The sequence below is a fragment of the Asterias amurensis genome, chromosome 1 (genome assembly GCF_032118995.1).
Source record: "Asterias amurensis chromosome 1, ASM3211899v1".
Classification (NCBI taxonomy): Eukaryota; Metazoa; Echinodermata; class Asteroidea; order Forcipulatida; family Asteriidae; genus Asterias; species Asterias amurensis.
The window spans coordinates 1,827,329-1,849,914 of record NC_092648.1 but is presented as its reverse complement, the minus strand read 5'-3'; the positions used below and the strand labels follow the sequence as shown (position 1 = coordinate 1,849,914).

General features: G+C 38.7%; 2 protein-coding genes across 4 annotated transcripts; one reads left to right on the top strand and one right to left on the bottom strand.

Moving 5' to 3' along the window:
• Positions 1-966: 966 nt before the first annotated feature.
• Positions 967-14,526, top strand: LOC139942015 (protein phosphatase 1B-like). Of its 3 annotated transcripts, XM_071938690.1 has the most exons (7): positions 990-1,038; positions 3,392-3,470; positions 5,108-6,166; positions 7,441-7,558; positions 9,981-10,086; positions 11,399-11,456; positions 12,025-14,526. In XM_071938690.1, exons 3-7 carry the CDS (start codon positions 5,327-5,329, stop codon positions 12,046-12,048), a joined length of 1,146 nt encoding a protein of 381 aa, XP_071794791.1. In that variant the 5' UTR covers positions 990-1,038; positions 3,392-3,470; positions 5,108-5,326; the 3' UTR covers positions 12,049-14,526. The 3 variants fall into 3 exon arrangements, with proteins under 3 accessions (XP_071794784.1, XP_071794800.1, XP_071794791.1); XM_071938683.1 differs by lacking the exon at positions 3,392-3,470 and having other exon boundaries at positions 967-1,038; XM_071938699.1 differs by lacking the exons at positions 3,392-3,470; positions 12,025-14,526 and adding an exon at positions 11,817-12,015 and having other exon boundaries at positions 967-1,038.
• A 2,498-nt stretch (positions 14,527-17,024) lies between these two features.
• Positions 17,025-22,265, bottom strand: LOC139942035 (alpha-ketoglutarate-dependent dioxygenase alkB homolog 6-like). The gene is made up of 6 exons (XM_071938713.1): positions 22,034-22,265; positions 21,292-21,360; positions 20,734-20,841; positions 20,162-20,266; positions 19,353-19,481; positions 17,025-18,261 (listed from the first exon to the last, which is right to left on the bottom strand). The coding sequence occupies exons 1-6, from the start codon at positions 22,067-22,069 to the stop codon at positions 17,989-17,991; spliced, it is 720 nt and encodes a 239-aa protein (XP_071794814.1). The 5' UTR covers positions 22,070-22,265; the 3' UTR covers positions 17,025-17,988.
• Positions 22,266-22,586: the final 321 nt, after the last annotated feature.

Here is a 22,586-nt window from a genome sequence, read left to right as displayed (position 1 = left end):
CCGGGCCCATCATTTGGGAGTTACCGCTAGCAATTATAGCTAGATAGCCATGAGACCTTACTGACACTTGGATCCAAAGCCTGTGTTGAATTTCAAAATTCCCTTTTTTATAGAAGCCCCATCCCCGTAGCCTTAATTGAGTGACTCGATTTTTATTGTGACACCACTCTTTGCTCAGCATTAAATTGCGCTTGTACCCCCCCCCCTTTATCTGTGAATCTCAGAAACGATATATAGTGGGTTGGGTTACTTCTGTACAAGAGAAAAAAGTGGAAAAGGGTGTAATACAGGAAGGGAATATTTGTTTGTTTGTTTGTTTGTTGTTGTTGTTTTAATTGTTTATTCTTATGATTATTTTCTAATTAAAAACATAATTGGGGGCGGGGGGGGGGGGGACCAGTTAGTATGCTCTGACAAATCGGTCGGTCAGGTCATGTGGGATGTTATCTCTTAGCTATGAGTGAGTATGTGTCTATCTGCGTCGTCTACGGCTTTGGCTATGACATAGTTTAAAAATTAGAATTAAAAACCTGACCCGCAAAAATAAGTATGGATGGCAATGAACTTTATGCCAAATTGGGCCCCGTTTTTTTCTCTTCTCTTTTTTTTTTTTTTTTTTTTTTTTTATGGGAGGGGGGGGGGTGTTTTCTCCGCGTAGTTAATTGTTTATACGAAGTGTCATGATGTCATCATAAAATTTCGCACAGTACCACACTCTGACGAGGAAGAAGGAAATTAAAAAATGTCCAAATACTACAAAAGGGAGTTGTCCATCCCTTCATTTACACCACGTACACTAAAAAGCGCACCGGCTTAAACCTGCCCTTTCCGATCCAATAATAATTTCAGGTCCTTAAAATAGAACATGACGTAATGCTCACTATCCATATCACGTGATTAATATGAGCCAATCGCGACGTCTGAGAGAATAACAACAACCAATAGAAAACGGTTTTAGGCAGTTGTACATCGAAACGATCGTTTCATGTCGTTATTTATGTGTAGATTTGTGTTCGACGGTCCCGACCTACAAGCTTGGTAATTATTACACATTTTTGTCATAAGTGTCATTCAATTGTTGGGGGGAAAACACGTGCATGATGATGACTACCTAGTCATACAAGGAGTTGGATTTGTTTAGCTTTATTACCTTTATTAGTTAGATTTTCGGTTGCACGAATAAGCCATTTTTAAGATGTAGGGCAAGAACTGGGGAAAATCATAGCGTTAGAGCATGGGTGCCAATCAATGCGTTTTTGTGCATGCAGTGCATGGCATTTTATCCAGCAAAAATTCATTTTCTGGTCAAGCCGAGCTATTTAGGGACCAGCCGAGGTGTTAAAATCGTACTGTCTTCCTGGGGCTACATAACATTTTAACAATGTTTGGTCATTTGTTCGATTATTAACTCCCTCCTTGTCCAAACTACTCGATTCAAAACGCCCCTCTAAAAATAAAATCTAGCCTCTCTAGTCTATGCAAAAATGCACTTGAATTCCCATGATTCAAAAACTCAACTAACACCGTTTTATGTTACCAGTCATTGAGTCAAACTCCTCAGCTAACTCAATCAAGAAGTAAGGTGAAACTTCTCTTTCATTAAAAAAACAAAACCCATTGCTTTATTGTTTATCCTTTTCTTATTTTAAATTTTTTTTTATAAAATAGTATTTTTCAAAGGAAAAACTGAAATGATTGAAAGGACATAAATGAAGAGTGTTTTTAAAAATGTTGTATAACTATAACTATTGTTGCCCCCCTCCCCCTTCACCTCTCGGTCTGTGTGGTCTCTGGTTAGTTGCGATAACGGATAACTTTCTGTATGGCGCCACCACTTTTTCACTCTTATATTTACAAAAAGAGATACCTCATTGAGGTAAATTAGATAGGGCCTACTGTATTATTTCATGTCGAATGAAAAAGTGGTGGCGCCATACGGAAACTTTTCCGTGATCACTAACCCTCCTCCCAAGGGCTGTAGGCCGGAGGTGTATGGCCCTCGGCTCGGGAGGAGGGTTACGTTCTTGCAACTAGACCCTGGTTTGAATCGAATCCCACCTCAGAGTCAGACAGGAGTCTTGCATGTGGATTTGGTTTTCAGTCCCTACCCGATTGCATGGATTTCCCCCATTGGGGGTTTTCCCTTCCTAATATTAATAATATAACCATCCTGTTATTGATGCTTGCGCTGTAGGGTTGGACATGTTGGATGTGCAACAAAATAAATGTTACAAAATAAGAGTTTTACTTCAGTTTTGTTTGAAAAAGTGTGTTTTAAACTGACATTCAACTCAAAATGACCTCGTCCTGTTTTTCTAGCATGCGAATCATCCTTCCCATCGGGTCATTGGATGCATCTCTAATAGCGCAACAGTTTTTGCTAAAATAAAGCAACAAATTATGATGCTGTGAACACATTTTATGGAATTTTCCCCCAAAGTGTTCGTTGGATACTAAAAAAGGCCTTGATAGATAGTGAGATTTTAAAGCCATTATACACTTATGGAACAGAAAAGAAAAAAAAAATCACAGATTTACAAATAACTTACAGGGTTTACAGAAGGTAATGGTAAAAGACTTCTCTTGAAATATTATTCCATGAAATGCTTTACTTTTTGAGAAAACATTAAAACAATTATCAATTCTCGACATTGAGAATTACGGATTTATAGTAAACACATGTCATGACACGGTGAAACGTGGGGAAACAAGGGTTGGTTTTCTCGTTATTTTCTCCTGACTCCGATGACCGATTGAACCTAAATGTTCACAGGTTTGTTATTTTATATATATAAGTTGTGATGGACAATACTGTTTACCGAAAGTGTCCAATGGCTTTAAGTTGAACGATTTAAAATTGTGTAAATCAAGTTCACAAGAAACTGAACCATGAAGAAAATGCTGCAACCGAAAAACATATACATGTAAGTAGCATTTGAGAAAGAACTGGGCTTGAGAAAGAACCCAGCTGTGGCCAAAGCATTTTAGGCCATTACCAATTTTCTTGACAACAACAATTATTAATTAATTGTTTTTCACACAAAACTTGTTGTTGAAATAATGTTCTGGTGTAACTTATTCTAGTGACAACTATTATTGTATTAAATGTTCTTTCTTGTGGTCAGTGTCTAAAATGTCTGGACTGAAAAAAAAGCAATCCTGTATATTTTGTACATTGTAAATGAAATCCGACTCAGTTCCTTTACACTTAAAATCAATTGACATCAAAGGAAAAACAAGTTTTGTTAACAGCCCAGCTGGATAAGTATCCATTTTTAGCCCCTGGGTTCTAGTGTAAAGAGTGACAGAAGACTAATCATGTGGGCAGTGTCATAGACAAATTCAACTTTGTAACCCACTCAAACGCAATATCTTTGTTTGTTTTTGTAAGGTACGTTTAAACCCAAGCCAAGAAACTATCAAACTAAACAGACAACACCCTGGATTATTTGCACCTTGAGGTTTAAAAGGTACTTGGGTTTCCTTTTTTATCTGTAATATTTGATTACTTATTGTTCGCGTGGTGAAGCTTGAATTTTGGATAATAGTTGTGATAAACACTTATTTTGATATATTGGGGCCATTCAGATTTCAGAATAGATACACCTGTACATACTTATGGTACAGTTGATGTTCAAGACAATGGGCACTTTTGGTTATATTGTCAAAGACTAGTCTTTTCACTTGGTGAATCTCAACATATAGGATAAAATAAATCTTTGAAAATTTGAGCTCAATTGGTCGTTGAAGTTGCGAGATAATAATGAAAGAACAAAACACCCTTGTCACAAAGTTGTGTGCTTTCAGATGCTTGATTTCTGTTGAAATCAAATTTGTTGAAAATTACTTCTTTCTCGAAAACTATGTTATTGTACATTGTACTTCAGAGGGAGCCGTTTCTCACAATGTTTTATGCTCAACAGCTCCCCATTACTCGTTACCAAGTAAGGTTTTATGCTAACAATTATTTTGAGTAATGTACATTTAGTTACTAACTAGTGCTGGGCGAATAGTGAAATTTTGGTATTCGGTTACCGCTGGCCAACTATCCGAAATTAATCGGATATTCGAATAGTTTTTTCGCCGCTAGAGGGCGCTATAATTTTTTTTTTTTAACTTAAAAATATTTTTTTGCCGCTAGAGGGCGCTGTTCATTGTGAATGAGATCTTATGGGCGGATTGATATTAGTTTTAGACAGTGTCACTCAGTTCATTCATAAAAATAACCGGGTCTAATTTAAAGATGGCGATTTGCTTTTTCTTTTGATCGTGATTGACTCTACATGTACGTGAAGAAAAACTTTCGTAATCTTTGAACAAATTACGTCAGAAATGTCACTGTTTCAACTCTTCACGGAGGTGAGCAAAGTTAAATTCTTAATTTATGCTGTTTTATGCTGTCTTGATAGAAGTTTCATAAGGATTCAGACAAAACATTCCTATCAGTTGTCGCCCGACGTTCACGGATATTCGGATATTAAAGAATATGCGGTTACTTGGTTGTAATTACAGGACTATCCGGTTTATAAATAGGTATTTGCGCCCATTGTGGATAACCATTGAGGTTAAGATAAAAAAGGCATTCGCGGTTACGGACAGGTATACCTTTTCGCCATTAACCGGATATTCAAATAATTCCTCAAATTCGTTATTGAAAAAGCTATTAAAAAGTCCTGCATTGGGAGAAGTTAACAATCATATTTTAAATATTTAGATAATATTTAACATTCAAAGTTTTTAAGTGGGTGGGTTGGGTGAATCAAATTTGTTTTTGATATTGATCATTTTGATTGTCATATTAATTTTTGTTATTTTGGAGGCCTGGAATGTCATGGAGGTCATGGCCTTTGTTGCCCTTGGTCTTGGCCTGGGTGCCCTTTAAAAACTTTCCCAGAGACTTGAAGATTTTCCAATGGAAGTGCCCTTTGCAAAACGTCCTTGCCCTCTCAAAGATAAAATTCCATGCCTGATTTTGATTGTAAGATGCGACCTTGTGCAGCCTCTTACAATAGGAAATGACGTAAGATCAGTGTGTGAGATCTTCATTTGTATTAAGCAGTGGCATTATTCTGTTTTTAATTGTTTGATATTGTTCTTCCTGTTGCAGATCCATGTGTGAACGTTTAAGACCAATGACCTCATCTGGCGTGGAGTGTTAAAGTGTATTAGAAATCACGTAAAGTGTGAGTAATGGATTCTGCATCAGTTTGGTCACAATGAATACGTCGTGGCTCTAAAAACTCACCACGGATTGCTTCAGTGGTTGTGGAGACGAGATTGATGCTGTAGAAACAGTTAGAGTAAGAATAGAGGAGAAGGTGTAAGCATGGGGGCATTTCTAGACAAGCCCAAGATGGAGAAGGAGAACGAAGTAGGATGCGGAAACGGATTAAGATTTGCTCTGTGTAGCATGCAAGGCTGGCGGGTCGAGATGGAAGACGCACACACAGCTGTCATAGGTTTGCCTTTCGGCCTCAAAGACTGGTCTTTCTTCGCCGTCTACGACGGCCATGCGGGTTCTAAAGTTGCTAAGTATTGCGCCAAAAACTTACTGGAGGAGGTTACCTCGAATAAGGACTTCAAAGGGAACGAAAAACCCGGCCCGAACTTTCAGCCAACCGACGAGAGTGTGAAAACAGGATTGCGGACTGGCTTTCTCAGTATTGATAAGAAGATGCGCGATATCTTGGCGCGGGATAACGACAAGAGCGGGTCGACGGCCGTTGGCGCGATGTTGTCGCCGAAAAGTATTTTCTTTGCGAATTGTGGGGATTCTCGCGCTGTCTTGAGTCGTGCCGGTGGAGTGTGCTTCTCAACAGAGGATCATAAACCGAGCAAGCAGAATGAGAAGAATCGTATCGAGAAGGCTGGTGGAACTGTCATGATCCAGCGAGTCAATGGATCGTTGGCCGTATCGAGGGCCCTAGGAGACTTTGAATATAAAAATAACGTAGGAATGGGCTCGACGGAGCAACTTGTGTCCCCAGAGCCGGATGTGAAGGCGATACAGCGGAGTAGGGATGATGAATTTATTGTGCTAGCTTGCGACGGGATCTGGGATGTGATGAGCAACGAGGAGGTCTGTCACTTTGTGCGGTCACGTCTTGAGTTGACGGATAACCTGAAGGAAGTCTGTAACATGGTGGTGGACACGTGTCTATGCAAGGTTTGTATTCCACAGAGTGGAGAATTTTATACTAAATTTGTAGTCACTAAATGTGGATTGGTAATTACTCCAAAAATTAATGGCCATAAAAAAAATTAAAAACTTTTTTTTTAATTTTTCTTTTATGAAATTCACCAGACACACAAGGCCCAAAGGCCACTTCAAGGTGTGGGCTATAATTTGTTTTGTCAAGTGGTTGTTGCCACCTACTCCTAGGGCTGAAACAGGGTTACCCCCTTTACAGTCCAAAAACTTGGTTGGAAGCAATGCAGCCTCATAACCTACAGTAATTGTCGTGGTGCCCTGTGCTTTTGCTGTGCGCCCTCTGCAAGTTTCTAATACAAACATACATTTTCCTCATACATGCTGAGTGCCCCTTAACCGGGGGGAAAATGCTGTGCCCCTTCAAGACCGAAGTTCAAGGCCTGAAACTATTTTGTGGAAGAATTTCCTTTGAATAAGTTTTCACCCAATAACATTTGAATCTGAGAAACGATTCAGGCATGAGTCATTTGTCAGATTTCTGAGGATTGTTTGAAGATTAAAATTTCTGTGGTTTCTGTTCGGGAATGCTGCGACCAGAGATGTGGTTGGTACTCGCTGTTACCTCTCTATACGAGTATGGATTCAACACTTTAGATGAGAATACAGATCCTTTTTTTGTTGTGATTTTACTCAACAAATTGACACTTTACTTTCAGCTGAAACGTTAACAGGTGACTTTTATGGTGTTAATACTGAACAAAAACCAATCCATGACCCTAAGTACTTTTGAGAATAGATTCTTAGAATCTATCAATGTAACACCATAAAAAATATACCAGCAAAAAGCTTGTTATTAAACAGTGGCAGGTGTTTTATCTTAGTTTGATTGTACAGTGTAGATTTTGCCATGATACTCAAATACATTGGCTTGTGTCTTGCTACTGATGACAATGATGTTTTCACTTTTGTTTCTGGAATGTGTTTATATTTGTTTTACAAAAATAAAACAAATGTTAAATAAAAAAGCTGTTTAGGTGAGGGTACGTGATTGATTACTTACTTGGTGTTTATCTTGGTTTTAAAAGCTGTACTGTGCAACCTGGAGCATTTTATCTTGATGTTTTCTGTGAATTTGGTGTTTGGCTGAAATGTGAGCATATCAGCACTCCGATCGGGGTATCGGCCTGATACGCTAGCTTGTGCATGGGGGAGAGCCCCCGGTTATTTTGCATATATTATCCAGCAATGAATGTGACTGATAAATGTGACTCTGTTCATTTCGTCCTCAGGGAAGTCGCGATAACATGAGCATCATTATCATCACATTTGAGAATGCGCCTAAGATTAGCGAGGACGCCATGGCCAAGGAAGCGGAGTTAGACAAAACCCTGGAAGCTAAAACCAAAGGTAGGAGTTTAGAGGATTCAAATCTCCCTGTAAAATGTACCAGGCCTGATATTTCATGAAGGCAACGAAGGCAATCACCTCCATGCTCCCTGGTCATTGCCTTTGTGCCCTTGAAATGCTTACAATTTCCTCATACATGTAGGGTGCCCTGAAGGAGAAAGTGGCTTGGTGCCCTTGCCCTTTCGAAAAATGAGCATACAAGCCTGCATATATGTAGTACCAGGCCTGGAATTTCATCTTTGAAAGGGCAAGGCCATTTTCATTTTGAAAAAAGGCACTTCAATCAGAAAATCTTAAAGCCTATGGCAGGCCTGGAAAACTACATGCAGGCAATAGAGCGCTTTAAACTGTTAAAAGTTTCCCATTGAAAATGGCCTTTCCCTTTCAACGTGTTAAATGATGAAATTTCAGGCCTTCTATGGGAAACTTTTGGAGGGGCACCAAGGCCAAGATCAGGGCAAGAGGCCATGGCTGCCGTGGCCATGTGTACTTTAATTTGATCAGATTGCGAGCCATGCATGGCAGGAGAAAAAACTAATGTAATAGTAGGCTGGTACAAACATGTGTTTGTAATCTTATTGCGATCTATGTGTATAAGAGGTGAGGTGAAGTCATTGTGACAGTTATAGGTCTATGCTGTTCAGATGCCTTGAGGGAGTATGTTTGATCGGTCATTATCAAGCACCATATCTTTATCATGGAACCTCTACATGTATGTACAGTACATGTTCTTGTTGTGTGTGATGTACTTCTGGTCCTTTCATCAGGCCCCGATTTCATGAAGCTGTTAAGCAGAAAAAGTCTGCTTGACAAATTTCTTTGCTAAGCAAAACATGAGTGGGGCACCAGCTAAACAATATGGCTATACATGTATGCTTACCATTTAGCAAAGAGTCTACAGTATCTGCCTCAATTTAAATGCTTTCTGCAAGTAAAGTGCCAGTTCAGCACATTCCATTGCATGCGCATCAATTCCTTGGACAGAATCGCAGAAAAAACATTGAGGCGTTGACAATTCATGTTCAAGGTTGTTCATGTTGCAGCACCTGACCTGAATGGGATTTTAATCACACTGTGCACTCCCATGATGCCATGTCAGAATAGGTTTGACACTGTATGAATATCTCTTGCCTGCATAGCACATGTCGGGTGTGAAAGGGGTCAAGTGTACTTTTGTCCATTACCAACTTCCTGTAGCAAGTTGTATCTTCCACTTGGATTGAGTATAGACCGATCCAGTAGGCTCCGCCCACGACGCACGTGTGAGCAAGAACACTTGGGGCTCTACAATGCCTTTCTGCACAACTCTGCCGCGTGCGCCAAGCATACGCGCACGCATGTCGGACCTTAGTGTCGGACCTTCGTTGCGTTGTGATTGGTCAATATGCAATGAGGCGGAGCTTAATGGATCAGTCTATTGGCAAGCCAGGTGTGATACTTCACGGATTCAACAAAGGCGATTGCCATTATGCCCCCTGGTCATTGCCTAAAGTACCCTTGAAATGCTACAGTAGAAATGTACAATTTCCTCATAGGGTGCCATTTATTTAAGAGAAATGCCTTGGTGCCACCTGCCCTTTCAAAAACAAAGCATACAGGCCTGCAAGCGATCTTTGTAGAGCGCCCTCTAGAGTTTCAGATAGGGACAGTTTGGCTGGTGTCCATCCAAACGTGACTGATCTTGCAGTGAAAGTGGTGTAAAGTTGCGAGTGTTGTGGGAATGATGGAGTGTGGATTGCCAATGGTGAATGAATGCATGAGGGTTTTCATTGCTGTTGATCAACTGATGGCAGTGTCTACATGTATGGGGCCTGTATCGGGTTGAACATTCTGCTCAATAGTCTTGTATTCATTTTCTTATGAGAAATTTATTGAGGTTTGCAGAACATTTGCAAGGTTTCATGTACATTTGATCAATTTTGATCCCAACTTGCCCAACAAATTTATAACAAAACAAGGTTCTGAAGTTGCTGCAAAGGAACATGCAATGTTATGCATGTTATTCAGTGCTTCTTATCCCTTGTTTAAGTGATGAGAGGTATTGATACGGTGCACTGCCCATGGTAGTGAATGTACTTGTTTGAAATGGAGAGAGTACAATGTATGCCGTGAGTGTTGGTCCGGCATAAATGACCTATCACCCCATGATTTCCTACTCAAGGAACACAAGCATTACAAGATAGATGGAAGAGATCGTACAGATCGTACAGGAGTATGGTTTTACCAAGAAGGGGCACGCTTTGAGGAAAATGTCAATTTGTATTGGAACTTTGCAAAGGGCATCACAGCAGAAGCATGGGGCACCATGGCAATTGCTGTGGGTGCCGTGGGTTATTTTGAGAGTAGATAATTTAAAATTTGTTAACCGGAATGATTGGACTGATAAGTGATAATTTATTTATTTTGTGGACTATATTTATAGAGATAATGGATAGTTTTGGTGAGCGAGTGGGCATTGATCTGGTCATGCATGTAATGACAACCACTGAGATTGAAGGTTTACCACCCGGTGGAGGAATACAAGCAAAGTAAGTGCATGTTCTTTTGGTTATCTTAAATCAACCAAGTAATGAAAGCAACTCTTAACCCTCCTACTGTTTGACCATTCAATATCATCCACTGTGGTGTTGAAGTAAAGATGCAAATTGCCAGCCTTGCTGTTCTCCACCTGTGGGCTTTTGGTCGCCCTCTTAAAATTTCAGTCCACCCTACTAAAGAAATTGGTCGCTTATTTTAATTTAAACTACATGTACATGTACATTTTATGTAACTGACCGCCGTGCTAAATTGATTAACTAAAACAAATCGCTACTGTGATCCCTTTGTGTTAAATGTGTCTTGCCTTTAGCAGGCAAAGTAGCGCGGTAACAAAGACTACCAGCCTGTAATTTGTCGGAATGATATGAGTGCTGTTGTGTGTCGCATGCAATCGTGATCGGTGTTTCTCGACAGTTTCGAGCGAAGAGTTTTACAGTTCATCTGAGCTGAACAATGTATTGCGCGTTCGGACGATCGGTCAGTTAATTCGGTAACCGTCACAGGCCTAGTTGTGCCTCCATCACCACATGTGCACAGGCCTGAAATATTTAAAACTTATTGGTCACCTTTCTTGGAATATTACCAGTGGGCCTGGTACTCTATGGAGGCAACAGAGGCAGTTGCTTCCATTGCCTTTGTGCCCCTTCAATTGCTCAAATAGAAATTTAAAATGTCCTCATACATGTAGAGGTGCTCTTAACCAAAGAGAAAGAACCTTAGTGCCCTTTCAAAAACAAGGCATTAGGCCTATACTAGGAGGGTCAAAGTGTATTAACTTTAATTTGAAAATATTTACTTTGATCTTTTGGTCATTGTCACTCTTTCCCTTTACGAGGGTTGTACATTTAAGAAAATCAAAAGACATGCACTGACCTGGCCCCAATTTCATAGAACTGCCTTAGAAGCAGAAATATTGCTGATATTCAGTAGTCCTAATGGATGACTTGCCTAAAAATCAATGGTCGAGTTCGGTCGGTGTGTTCTTGGCTGCTGAAGAACACGCAGAATGATCGAGTTCGGTCTGTGTGTTCTTGGCTGCTGAAGAACACGCAGAATTGTTTTTCAATCTTCCCATCCGAATGATGATGATGATAACGCATTTTGTTCTCAACTGATCCCTGCTGAAAGGTGTTGTGTGATCTTGTTCCGAGTGTATTGTTCTCATCCTTTGGGCGTGCGAACAGTGCACTCAGCCAAGAGCACACCGCCCTAACTTGGCCAAAAAGTGTTAGTGTGTAAAAGTTACAGCAATACCTGGAGTAATCTACTGTAGCCTAATCCACTGGTGGTTTGTCTCAACAGGAAATCTACCATTGAATCCATCGTCAACAGATTAAATTCAGATCAGAAACAAGATGAGGTAAGTCGATAGGATTAACCTAAATATTTATTAAGCACGGACATTAAAAAAATGTCTTTCAGTAAGCATTTTGTACTTGGCTTAGTATGAAATTATGCATCTCAAATAACTTGCTTACATGTACATTGCATTGATCCGGAAAACAATAATAGAGTACTTCGATAACAGGTTAAAAAACTAAATTGTATAATTTTTTGGCAACAAGTACCTCACCAGATACATTGTATCTATTTAAAAAAACAAGATTATGCTATGTATATAGTAAAAAAATTCAATCAATCAATCAATCAATCAATCAATCAATCAATAATGTTGTTTTTATGATGGTTGGTTTTCAATGAGTTTCCTACTTCTCAACAGAGATGCGGCTAATCATTGCTCAAGTCTGGCAAGAATTCACAAGTGAAGACAAATCTAAGACCGATTTTAGTTGAATGGTCATCAGTGACTGCAGACATTGATGTCAACCATCCACCTTCCACTTCATCCACTACAACCCACCTTCCAACCCATCATCCCATTCCCTCTGGTAGCATGTCTTGATTCACGCTCTTCTTTGTCCCCCTAGGAAGCGTCGGACGATGCCTGGTAAGTTTCCTTGATCCGTGGTGTGGCCTGAGGATGTTGTGTATCTGCGGGGTTGTCTGACGATCTTCTCGACTATGTCGCCCTGATGGGAAACCACTGCGGAGATCTCATGCAATTAGGCTTTTTAAGGTATGGTGGACACATGTGGCTTACTCAATAGACCAATCCGACAAAACAAAATTGGTCTGTGAGCTTCCCCATGTGGGTGTGTATGCATGCGCCATATAAATCAAACCAGGAACACTGCATGCTTCATTGACATACGGGTTTAAACGCTCATACGGCCTGCCATACAATATGGCCACTTTCATAGCAACAAAGGGAAATGGGTTATTCGATACAGTCCATATAGGGCGCGATTTGGTTGAGTAAATTTGTCTGAATACACCCAAACCGGTGTACTCTCGCTGCGTTTTCACTTTGATGCAGCGCGCGGAACCCTTTCTCAAAGTCCGCAGTGCTTAACCGGAAGCTCAGTTGAGCGAGATGGTTGTCTTCAGCTGACACCTTCTCGGGAAACTCTGATGGCATTCCGGTTCAGCATCAGGGTCTTAAGCTCAGTAAAACGGAAGCGCAGTGCGTAATGATAAGTCGAAGTGTCGCAGAGAGTATAAACCGGCCTTTATTACGTCCACCATACCTCAAAAAGGCTTATGAACATTGTCAAGAAGTACACTGGATGCTTGTAATTCAGCGACTTCGTCTCCGCCAGAATTAATCGTGGACAAAATATCCCACTGTCGCCAATGATGGATGCTCTAGGTGGACGAGAACTTGTACATAATATTCAGTTTTATGTGGTGAGCCAAAACTGCTTTTTAGTTCTCTACAAGGGATCAATAGGGGACTTATTAGACGCTTAGTGGCAGCAGACCTACTAGGTAAACTCCCAGTGTTTTCGGTAATGTGCGCATGCCCAGAGCTAAAGAAACAATGAAAATTTACCTGGCAAGTCTGCTGCCACCTAGCGTTTCAAAGTCTCCCATTAGTACAGCGATGTGGAAATGCTGCCTATAAAGACAGTGTATACTTTTGGTAATTGTCAAAGACCAGTGTCCCCCATTTGTTGCATCCCAACAAAAGATAAAATAATAAACCTGTGAAAATTTTGGCTTGACTGGTCATCGTTTCAAGAAAATAATGACAGACAAAACATCCTTGTTGCATAGAATCAGGTGCATTCAGAAAGGCTTCAAGCCTGAAGCCTTTCTCAGGTGCACATTTGTTGGTATAAAAACTACCTACGTCATGTATTTCTCTGAAGCTACACTACTTCAAAGTGGGTTGTTTCTGACAGTGTTTTATATCTACATGCACCACCAACAGCCCTGATACTTACATTAACAGAGGGAATGAAGGTGTTTGCCTCCATGCCTTGGTGCCCTTGAAATGCTACAGTAGGTTGCCCTTTACCAAGAAGAAAACGCCTCGGTGCCCTTGGCCTATTCAAAAAACGAAGCATACACACCTTTACGATGCCCTTCAGCGAGTTTTTATGGTCTTTAATTTTTTGAGTAATTACCAAAGGTAAACCCTGCCTTTAAAACCCCGGTATGCCGTGTGTAAATCACCTGCTAAGAGAAATGATTGGAGTAAAGATCACGTGTGAATAGAGTTGGCAAATACCTTTGTTTGAAATCTGAACAGAATTTAAAATGTTTTTAAGAGTGAGCCACACATTGCGTGTGTAGAATTGAAGGCATGTCATAGCCAATGTACAGCTACTGTAGCTAAATCACAGTGTATAGAATCTTCAAGATTTGTCTGTTTTTTTTTCTCATTTTTTTCCCCCAGATTTAGAGAGGAATTTGTCTTGTTTACAGATGCGTTTATTTGTTTATCATTTTGCCTTAAAAAAAAAACCATACTAATAATAATAAGAATACTTATTACCCCCAAAAATTGATTCAGGGAATTTATTTCATATTTTCTTCAGTGACAATATTTGTGACTTTTATTTACTGATGTGACAATTTATTACATTGGTGAAGGAAATCTAATTTCCTGAATGTATAGTTATAAAACCTACCCTTGAAATGCTTCCCTCCAGTGTCCTCCAAGTTAATTGCAACAACAATTAAGTTGCTATGGATTCCTCCATGGTAACAAGAAAATGGATAAACAATCGGACGGAGATCATCAGGGCTTAATTTTCATAGAGCTGCTTAACGATTGATTTTGTGCTTACTGTGCAATTTCCATTTCATAGCCCTGTTAATGGTAAGCTTAAAGGCATGCTAACCTTACGACATGTACGGTGCTTACTGTCATGACTGTATGAAAATGATTGACGTAACAATGTTAATTCAAGAAGCAAAAGAAGAAGCTTTAAAGGGTCTATGTAACTTTTGTAGGACAAAAAACACAATGTCCACAGGTTTACACTAAACTTACACAGTTTGAAGATAATGATAGTAGAAAGCTTCCCTGAAAATATTACGTGCTGAGGTGCTGTAGTTTTTGGGAAATGAGTAAAACAATGTCATGAAAATAATTTTTGTCTCATGAGAATGTATTTTCATGACATTATTTTACTCATTTCTCAAAAACTACAGCACCTCAGTAAGTAAAATTTGAAGGGAAGCTTTCCACTATCATTATCTTCAAACCCTATAAGTTTAATGTAAATCTATGGACATTTTGAAAAGGTACCCAAATCCCTTAAAGGAAAAAATTTCTGCTATAGTTAGCACAAAAATTAGAGTGGTTTGCCTGATCCCATGTAAAGCATACTTAGTTTACTAGCGCAGTCCTCAGTCCGACACCATTCACTAACTCAACACCAAAACTGTTGGACTCTGAATATGGAGGGTATGCCTGATCCCATGAAAAACATAACCGGGTTTACTAGAACAGGCCTCGGTCCAACATAACTTTAACAGTGTAAGTTTTATGTAAAACTGTGATCTTAGACAATTTATTTTTCTTACCAATTCTGTAATGTTCCTTAAAAATGAGTAGGGATGTTACTTTAATTGACGAGTAATCTTAGGGGACGTACATGTAGGAGGGTTAAAGGTCATCTATTCTGTAAACAAGGTCAAATCTATTGTATATAAAGTTAAAACGATTTGTGTGAATTTGTTCAAAATGCCGTATCTTTTAAGAAGAAAAAAATGCCTTTTAAAAGTGAGTGAATATAATTATACTGAAACTGTTGACAAGAAATTTTGAGTTTTTTGATACCTGTATATTTGATTGAAATGGAATAATAATGGTAGACGTCATTGTGTATATAGCAGCATTATCAGTTATCAGTCCCATATGAATTAATGTGTCTGGCTGCAAGGTCAAGGTCCCCCAAAACAAACATTATTCATGAATAATAATGATAATATTACCGAGTTCTTATTATTAAGCGGTTTATCACACCCCTAGGGGCGTATCGAAGGGCTCGTTATTTGTTTTTCAACATGATAAGCAGAGCTTTGTTATGAATTAGGAGACCCATCTTATATAGCACTGGTAATGAATTATAGGGTGCTGCAGCGCATTCTGCAGCCATTAGTAGAATTTCTTGGGCAAACCACTTGTCTTAGCGATAAGTGTACACAGGTTCTTTTATGTGCATTATAACACACAGGACCTACAGCTTTTCTGGAGCTGGAACCCACACTCTGCTGATCAGAAAAACCAGAGCTTGAGTCTGGTGCCCTTGACCAGAGTTAAGTGTCTTGCTTTTAATGACACAGGTGTCAAGACCAGGACTCGAACCCACACTCTGCTGGTCAGAAAAACCAGAGCTTGAGTCTGGTGCCCTTGACCAGATTCAAGTGTCTTGCTTTTAATGACACAGGTGTCAAGACCAGGACTCGAACCCACACTCTGCTGATCAGAAACAACAGAGCTTGAGTCTAGTGCATCTGGCTTCACTTTTTTGTTTCTGCAGATTTACTGAAAATATGAAGAAGACAAACTGACAAAGTCCAAGTAGCATAACCCTTCATCTATAATTGTATAGAGTCACGCACAACAAAATTACGCTTGCCAGAATAACGTTGCCAGCCAAACTACCATGTCACTTGTACAATTTGTGACTGGTATCCTGCTCAGTTATGCTAAGCAGAAAACTGTTAAGCATTTTTTTAAGCTGCTTAAGCAGCACTATGAAATTGGGCCCTGGTAATCAGGTTTTTGAAGAGGAACCTTACATTGACTATCAATTGATAAGTTCATCGCTCTTTCAGCTGAGCTATAATTTGACGTGTGGTTTTTTCACGATTGATTTTTTTTCTACTTATTTTACGATTATTATAGTTGTCTATATTGTAGGTTGTATAGCAATCTGATTGTAGCAAAAGGTTCTTGTGGGGGGGTTGGAGAAATTTATTGTAAACGGGGAAAAAAGTAGCTAGAAATGAAACGTTTTCATTGTAATTATTGATCAATGCAAAGTCATATGCAGCTGGTGTTGTTGTCCATGGAGTTCCAAAGACTAAATGATATCAAAGTTCAAGTAATATTTGTGTGGCCTTGTTCCTCGGAAGACCCCCCCTTGTTCTTTCCTGTGTTTACTCAGGGTCGAGTTTCATTCTTGCACCCATTAATGAAAAAGTTCACAGTTCACTTTTTAATAGAATTTTATCCAGCGAGGGAAACCACAAATTATTATTATGAAATCAGAAAGTTAAAAAATGAAACTAACTGCAAACTTATGTATGCAGGCCTCGTTTTTAAAGGCCAATTGCACCTAAGCATTTTCTCCTAGGTAAAAGGCACCCAATGGCGTGTACATGTATGAGGAAGTTGTAAATTTTTACATGAGCATTTCAAGGGCACCAAGGCAATGACTAGGGGGGCATGGAGGCAAAATTTTGCTTTGTTGCCTCCGTGCAGTATCAGGCCAGAGTATGAATCAATGAAAATATTGAATCGTACAGTAAAACTTCTAACACCATTATGTTTGAGGTTATATGCTTTGAAGGTTCAGACTTCTGGTATAAAATAAGTATAGTATAAGGGTGTCCCTAATCTCTGAAATTTGTTCTTTCATTAAATAAATTTTTCCTTTTAGTGCCGTTATGTGAAGAGCGAAGGTCATTATTGTTTGTGTACATTAAGCTCTGGCAAAAATATTGACATATAAAAATGAATCATTTTATCTTGTGTGAGTTCCAAATCATACTTTATTCTGCTGTAAACAACTTATAACATTCTGTCCTTATAAAAAAACATTTAGCAAAAGCTTTTTAGAAACAAATTTGTGGTTTTCTAAAGAAAGCGTTGTGCTGCTGTCAGCTCTAAAAGATATTATTAAAGTATGGAACTATCTGTAGATAATGTACAATGACTCCATGCTGGGATTTGGTTTAGATTATAATATTATAACTAATATTAATGAGAAACACTAGTTTTTGCAACAGTCTTCTTAAAAATTGTCCGAACGGACAAGAAAGTTGACATTTGATGTTTAAAAGTTTGGAAAAATTGAAAATAAAAATGGAAAAAAATAGAGTGATTGCAAAGTTGAGTTTGATAACTGTCCGATTATTTTGTTTTGGTTAGAAATGGGTTGCTACGGCCAGGTCCCGGTCCCGACCCCCACCTTTAAACAAAATGATTAACTTTATGTAGTCGAGTTGGCGTAGTGGTATCTTTTGCCTTCCACCTCTAGGACCCGGTTCGAATCACGCCAGGGGCACTACGTGGATTGGGTTTTCAGTCCGTACCCGACTTCGTTGGTTTCCCCTTGAATAATTTGTTTGTGGTTTTCCTTCCACATCTTAAACTGAAACTTCCTTCCATGTCTTTTCTCCATTGGTTTCTTGGCTAGTACAGTGAATAAGTTCACTTTATTGGGAGTCTTTGGCTTCACAACCAGAATAATTAAAATGAATTGAAACAAAATGTAGAAGAGACTTTTCTAAAACTTTCATAGTGGCCGTTTCAATGATGGTTTTATTGTAATTACAAATAAACTGTGATGCAGTTATCCTGCTCTTGATCATCTCTTGCCAAACAAGTTCATTTTTAGAGTTTTGGGAACATATCGTATTGTTAGTGAAATGCGACATGACCTGTCTAGTGTGTCACCGATGCTATGGTCCATCCTGTCAATATTGACTACTTTGTCTGTGATAAGATCACTGGTTGTCTCGGTGATACCATGGAGATAAGATGTATACATGTCATCCTTAAGAACCAGAAGACTACGAGGTTGAAGCAGCAAAGATAAGACATGATGTTGGACTGGTTTCTCAGATGAGGAATCGCCATCCTTAAGAGAGAACAAAGTAAAATTTGTGAAGATGTTTCATGTCAAATTAATCATTAGAAACAGAGCGGGCCAAATTTTATGGCTCTTATGGAAGCAGGGAATTCCATGCTTACATCAAGCGTATTTCACAGCTTAGCAATGACTTTTGGCTTGTGAGTGTACGTACTCTAAGTTTATACCAGGCATTCTTCGCTTACACAGCTAGCACAGAAATTTGGCACTTGCAAGTAAGCGGAGAATGGTATTCATAAGCGCAGAGTTCGGCAATAAGCACAGCCATAAAATTGGGCTCAGTATCTGTACACAGGCTCACTTCATACTTCCTGCAAATGCGAATGCGTCAGTTGAAATGTGTTTAACTCATGCTGTGAAAACAGCCATGTGACGTAAACATCCGCATCGCATTTGTTTTGCATTGAAAGGAAGTATGAACTGGGCTTTAGACCAATTCTGCTAAGCTGTCAGAAGTAGGCAAGTTATTTGAGATTTCAAGTCCTCAAATCCTCAGGTCAAGGTTGGGTTAATCTAGGTGACAAATCCTCACTCAGGAATGAGGTGTTAGGAAAAAAGGGCTTTATACATTTATAGGAATGATTAGGGTCACCTTAGAAAAAAACTTTGCACGTTCTTGGCGCAGAGAACATTTCTGTTCCTATCATGCTGTGCTGGTCTGCGACATTATGGAACAATCCTATGCGAGTGAATATGCGCAGAAGCAATTTCAACGTTTCAATGGAACGTTCCGGTGGTTCCGACAGACTTATTATCTGATCCAATTGAAATATTCCATCCAATCAAACTTTTTTAAAGAGGTTCTTTTAACCCTGTATTGGTACACTCTCCTCTACTGGCTCTTGCCACATATATCACACGAGACTGTGCAGATCAAGTTTTTGGCCATGACATGAATCCCTACTCACTGTGAATGAAGATGTTTGTAACAAAATTTACCTGTAGTTTTATAGTTGTCAAGTTTTTGATAAAAAGCCATGACCTTTGCAGTTTTAGAGCAGTGTCTTACCAACTAGACCAACAAGATTGTCTGGTAGCTAGAGGCAGTTTGAATCCTATGTTTTAGCATGTATTATTACCTGAGTTGATTGATGAGCTGTAGCTTCTTGAGTGGAGTCTCTCCGATGTTGATAAAAGTCCAGTAATGTATGAGAACCGAGACTGATTGTAGTGACTACTGGATGGAACAATGGGCCATCCTCATGAGGCTACAAGCAAATACAAGATCAGAAAAACATGTCCTGTTATTGTAATGAAATTTCATCATTGGAAAAATGTTTTAACAACTTTGGTTGATTTGTTTGATTTCTGCTTTTCCCATTTCTGTCATTGCTTAAAAAATTCTGCCATTGCTTCAAGTGTCTCTAGGAATAGAAAGTGGAAGAAATAAATAACTTTGTTAGAAATCAGATCGTAGGCTCAATTGATGTTATTGCTAGAAAATGTTTTCGTTAGTGTTTTTCTTATTGGGTCACTACAAAAGTCCTATCCATTGCTCTACACAGGCTCTGGCACGGCAGTACATGGCTTCCATATCATCTTGGGTGCATGGCTCCGAGTGGGCAGACTCAACTGGCAGGTGTTCCATTTAACTGTTCCTGACCGCATTCACGTGCTGTTTGTAGTAAACCCTGCCATAACTTATAAACAAACACATTGAAGAGAGCTTTTTAGCTATAATTAATCAGAAATACAGTTAAATTATTAGGCATAAAGTCTTATATCTCAAAACTCGCCCCCACTCCTTGCAGTAATAATACCTGGCGCTTTGTATCCTTTGGCAAAAGGCGCGTTATAAATACGGTTATTATTATTATTATTATTATTATTATTATTATTATTATTATTATTATTATTATTATTATTATTATAAAGTGTTTGTACATACCATTATACCTTGTCCTGACTGGTACTCATTAACTAAGACATGGTTAGGAACTAGATCACCGAACACACCAAGGTCAGCAACCTTCCGAGTATAAACCTCAAGCCACTGGAAACAAAAAAATATATATTTCAAAATTCACTAAGATATCGTTCCTTATTGTAAACTAGTCATTACATACAACTGCATTATCCTCAAAGTGTTACTAAGTTATAAATGTAATTCAAGCCAATTGGAGTGATACCTGATCTATAAGTCAGTTAAAAAGTTTAATCAATTGTTTTCATGGTTTTGTTTTCTTCTGTCTCTCTCTCTCTCTCTTTCTTTCTAGATTTTATATTTGTATATGTTTTACTTAGGGGAGAGTTTAAATAAATCCTAAACGTTAAAATCAAGTGTTTCTTTTTGTGAAATTAACAGTTTAATTTACTACAGAAGTAAAGGGGTGGTCTAAGTGGAGAAACTTCCACAGAAGTTCTGTGAATTGTTGGATAATAAAGCAACCAAAACTGGATCAAAAACAGCCACAACTATGAAGATTTCAAAATATGAAATGAAGAAAATAATGTTTGTACTTTTGGAAGTTTCTCTGCAATCATTCCTTTAGGGTGAGGTTGGCCTCCCCAGTTCTGCAGCCTTCGATTTGACAGTTGCTTCCATTTAGGTTTGGGGGCTGAATTAACCTGCATGAAAAAAAAAACAGAAAGCCAAGAGGGTAAGTAACATTGTCACCTCTTTGATAAATTAGATGTCACATAAGACCAACACAATGTGATGTTCTGTAAAGGAAAATAATTCTTTTTAATTATGATTTTTTTCTATTTGTTATGTTGAAAGAGTCACAATTTTACAGATGAACATGTGCATCTGTAAAATTGTGACTCTTTCAAAATAACAAATAGAAAAAAATCATAATTAAAAATCACAGGACAACTGTGACTTTGTACAAGTTAAAATCAGAGATGGGCCTGTGATACTCCTAGAACTATGAGGTTTGTTTTTCTATTGTCTCCATGTTCAATTAACCTCATAGAAGCGTACTAGTTGCGATAGTGTAATCCTCCTCCTCCGCCGTAGGGAGGAGGGTTTCTTGGTGTCGGGGGAGGGTTACATTATTGTAACTAAGAACCTACCTGGTCTATTAAGTATTTCTCCTCATCTCTGCTGATGAAATTTGGAATGTAGTAAGCTGTACTAGGAGCCTAGAGTAGAAAATAAGGTTTACATTAACAAGGTGTATTTAGAATTAAATCAACATTACTATGTCATAAAAGTATTATAAAAAACAGCTTAGTTAATTTTTACTCTCTCTTGAAAAAGATTTGATTATTTGTATAGTAAAGCGCAATTGAGAGTATTTGCAGTACTAAATTGCGCTATATAACTAAATATTTCTTCCTATATAATGTTATTATTTATATTCATTCCTTCCAAACTGAGAGCTCTACTCTCAGCTATTTTGTTATAGAGAAGTATAAGACTCTAGTCTAGAGGTTCGAACTACTCTAGTTGCGATAACATAACCCTCCTCCCGATGGCCGCACAGGCCGGCCAGGGAGGAGGGTTACATTTATCGCAACTAGAACTACTCTTACTTAGAACTATTACGAGTTTCATTGTCATTGTCAATACTCGAAGAATGGTTGTTATCCTTTATTTAGTTAGATTTTAGAAATATAATTACATTTACAATATAAATACATTATACCTCCATGGTAAGACTAAAGACTGGCCAGGTTGGACTCCTCCGTTGCAGGGCTAGACTAAAGAGTGTAACTGTGTAATGTAACTAAGACTTCTAACTAACCTAAAGTTCTAACCTCTATTCTATTTCTATGCTAACAAATTTAACAATAACAAACTAGCTAAAATCACCTCCTTCACTTTGAAATCTTCAATGTTATCACACATTTCTAAGCCCTTTCTAACGTTCTATAGCAGAGGGCGATATTTTGATCGTGATGCTGAGTGGTGGGTGTTGTGTAGTACAGCAGTCAGCAGGTCAGACACGTGTGTAAAATAAAATCAACAAAAACAATAACATTCAATGTTCATCTCCCCAGACTTCTCTAACATTAGTTCAACGTAATCAAAGTCTGCACAAAAAGTGCACAGACTACATTTTGTAAAAAATAAAATACTATGTACCGCCCTCAAGAGTTAACCACGTACATAATGTGGGTGGGCGGGGCAAAGGTGGGTTGGGCACGCCTTTTATAACATATTTTGTAAGAAATTGATGAACCCAACACTTCGTTTCAAAACATTTGTTCTCAAGGACCTTTTGAAAGTTTTAGTCAGAGTTTAAACATAAAAACATCAGAAATTATACAGTTTGACCAATTGTTATTGGCTCATGTACCCCCTCCACAAAGACAGCTTTCTCAGTCACATGTTAGACTTGGGAATTATTAAATGGGTAGTGGTG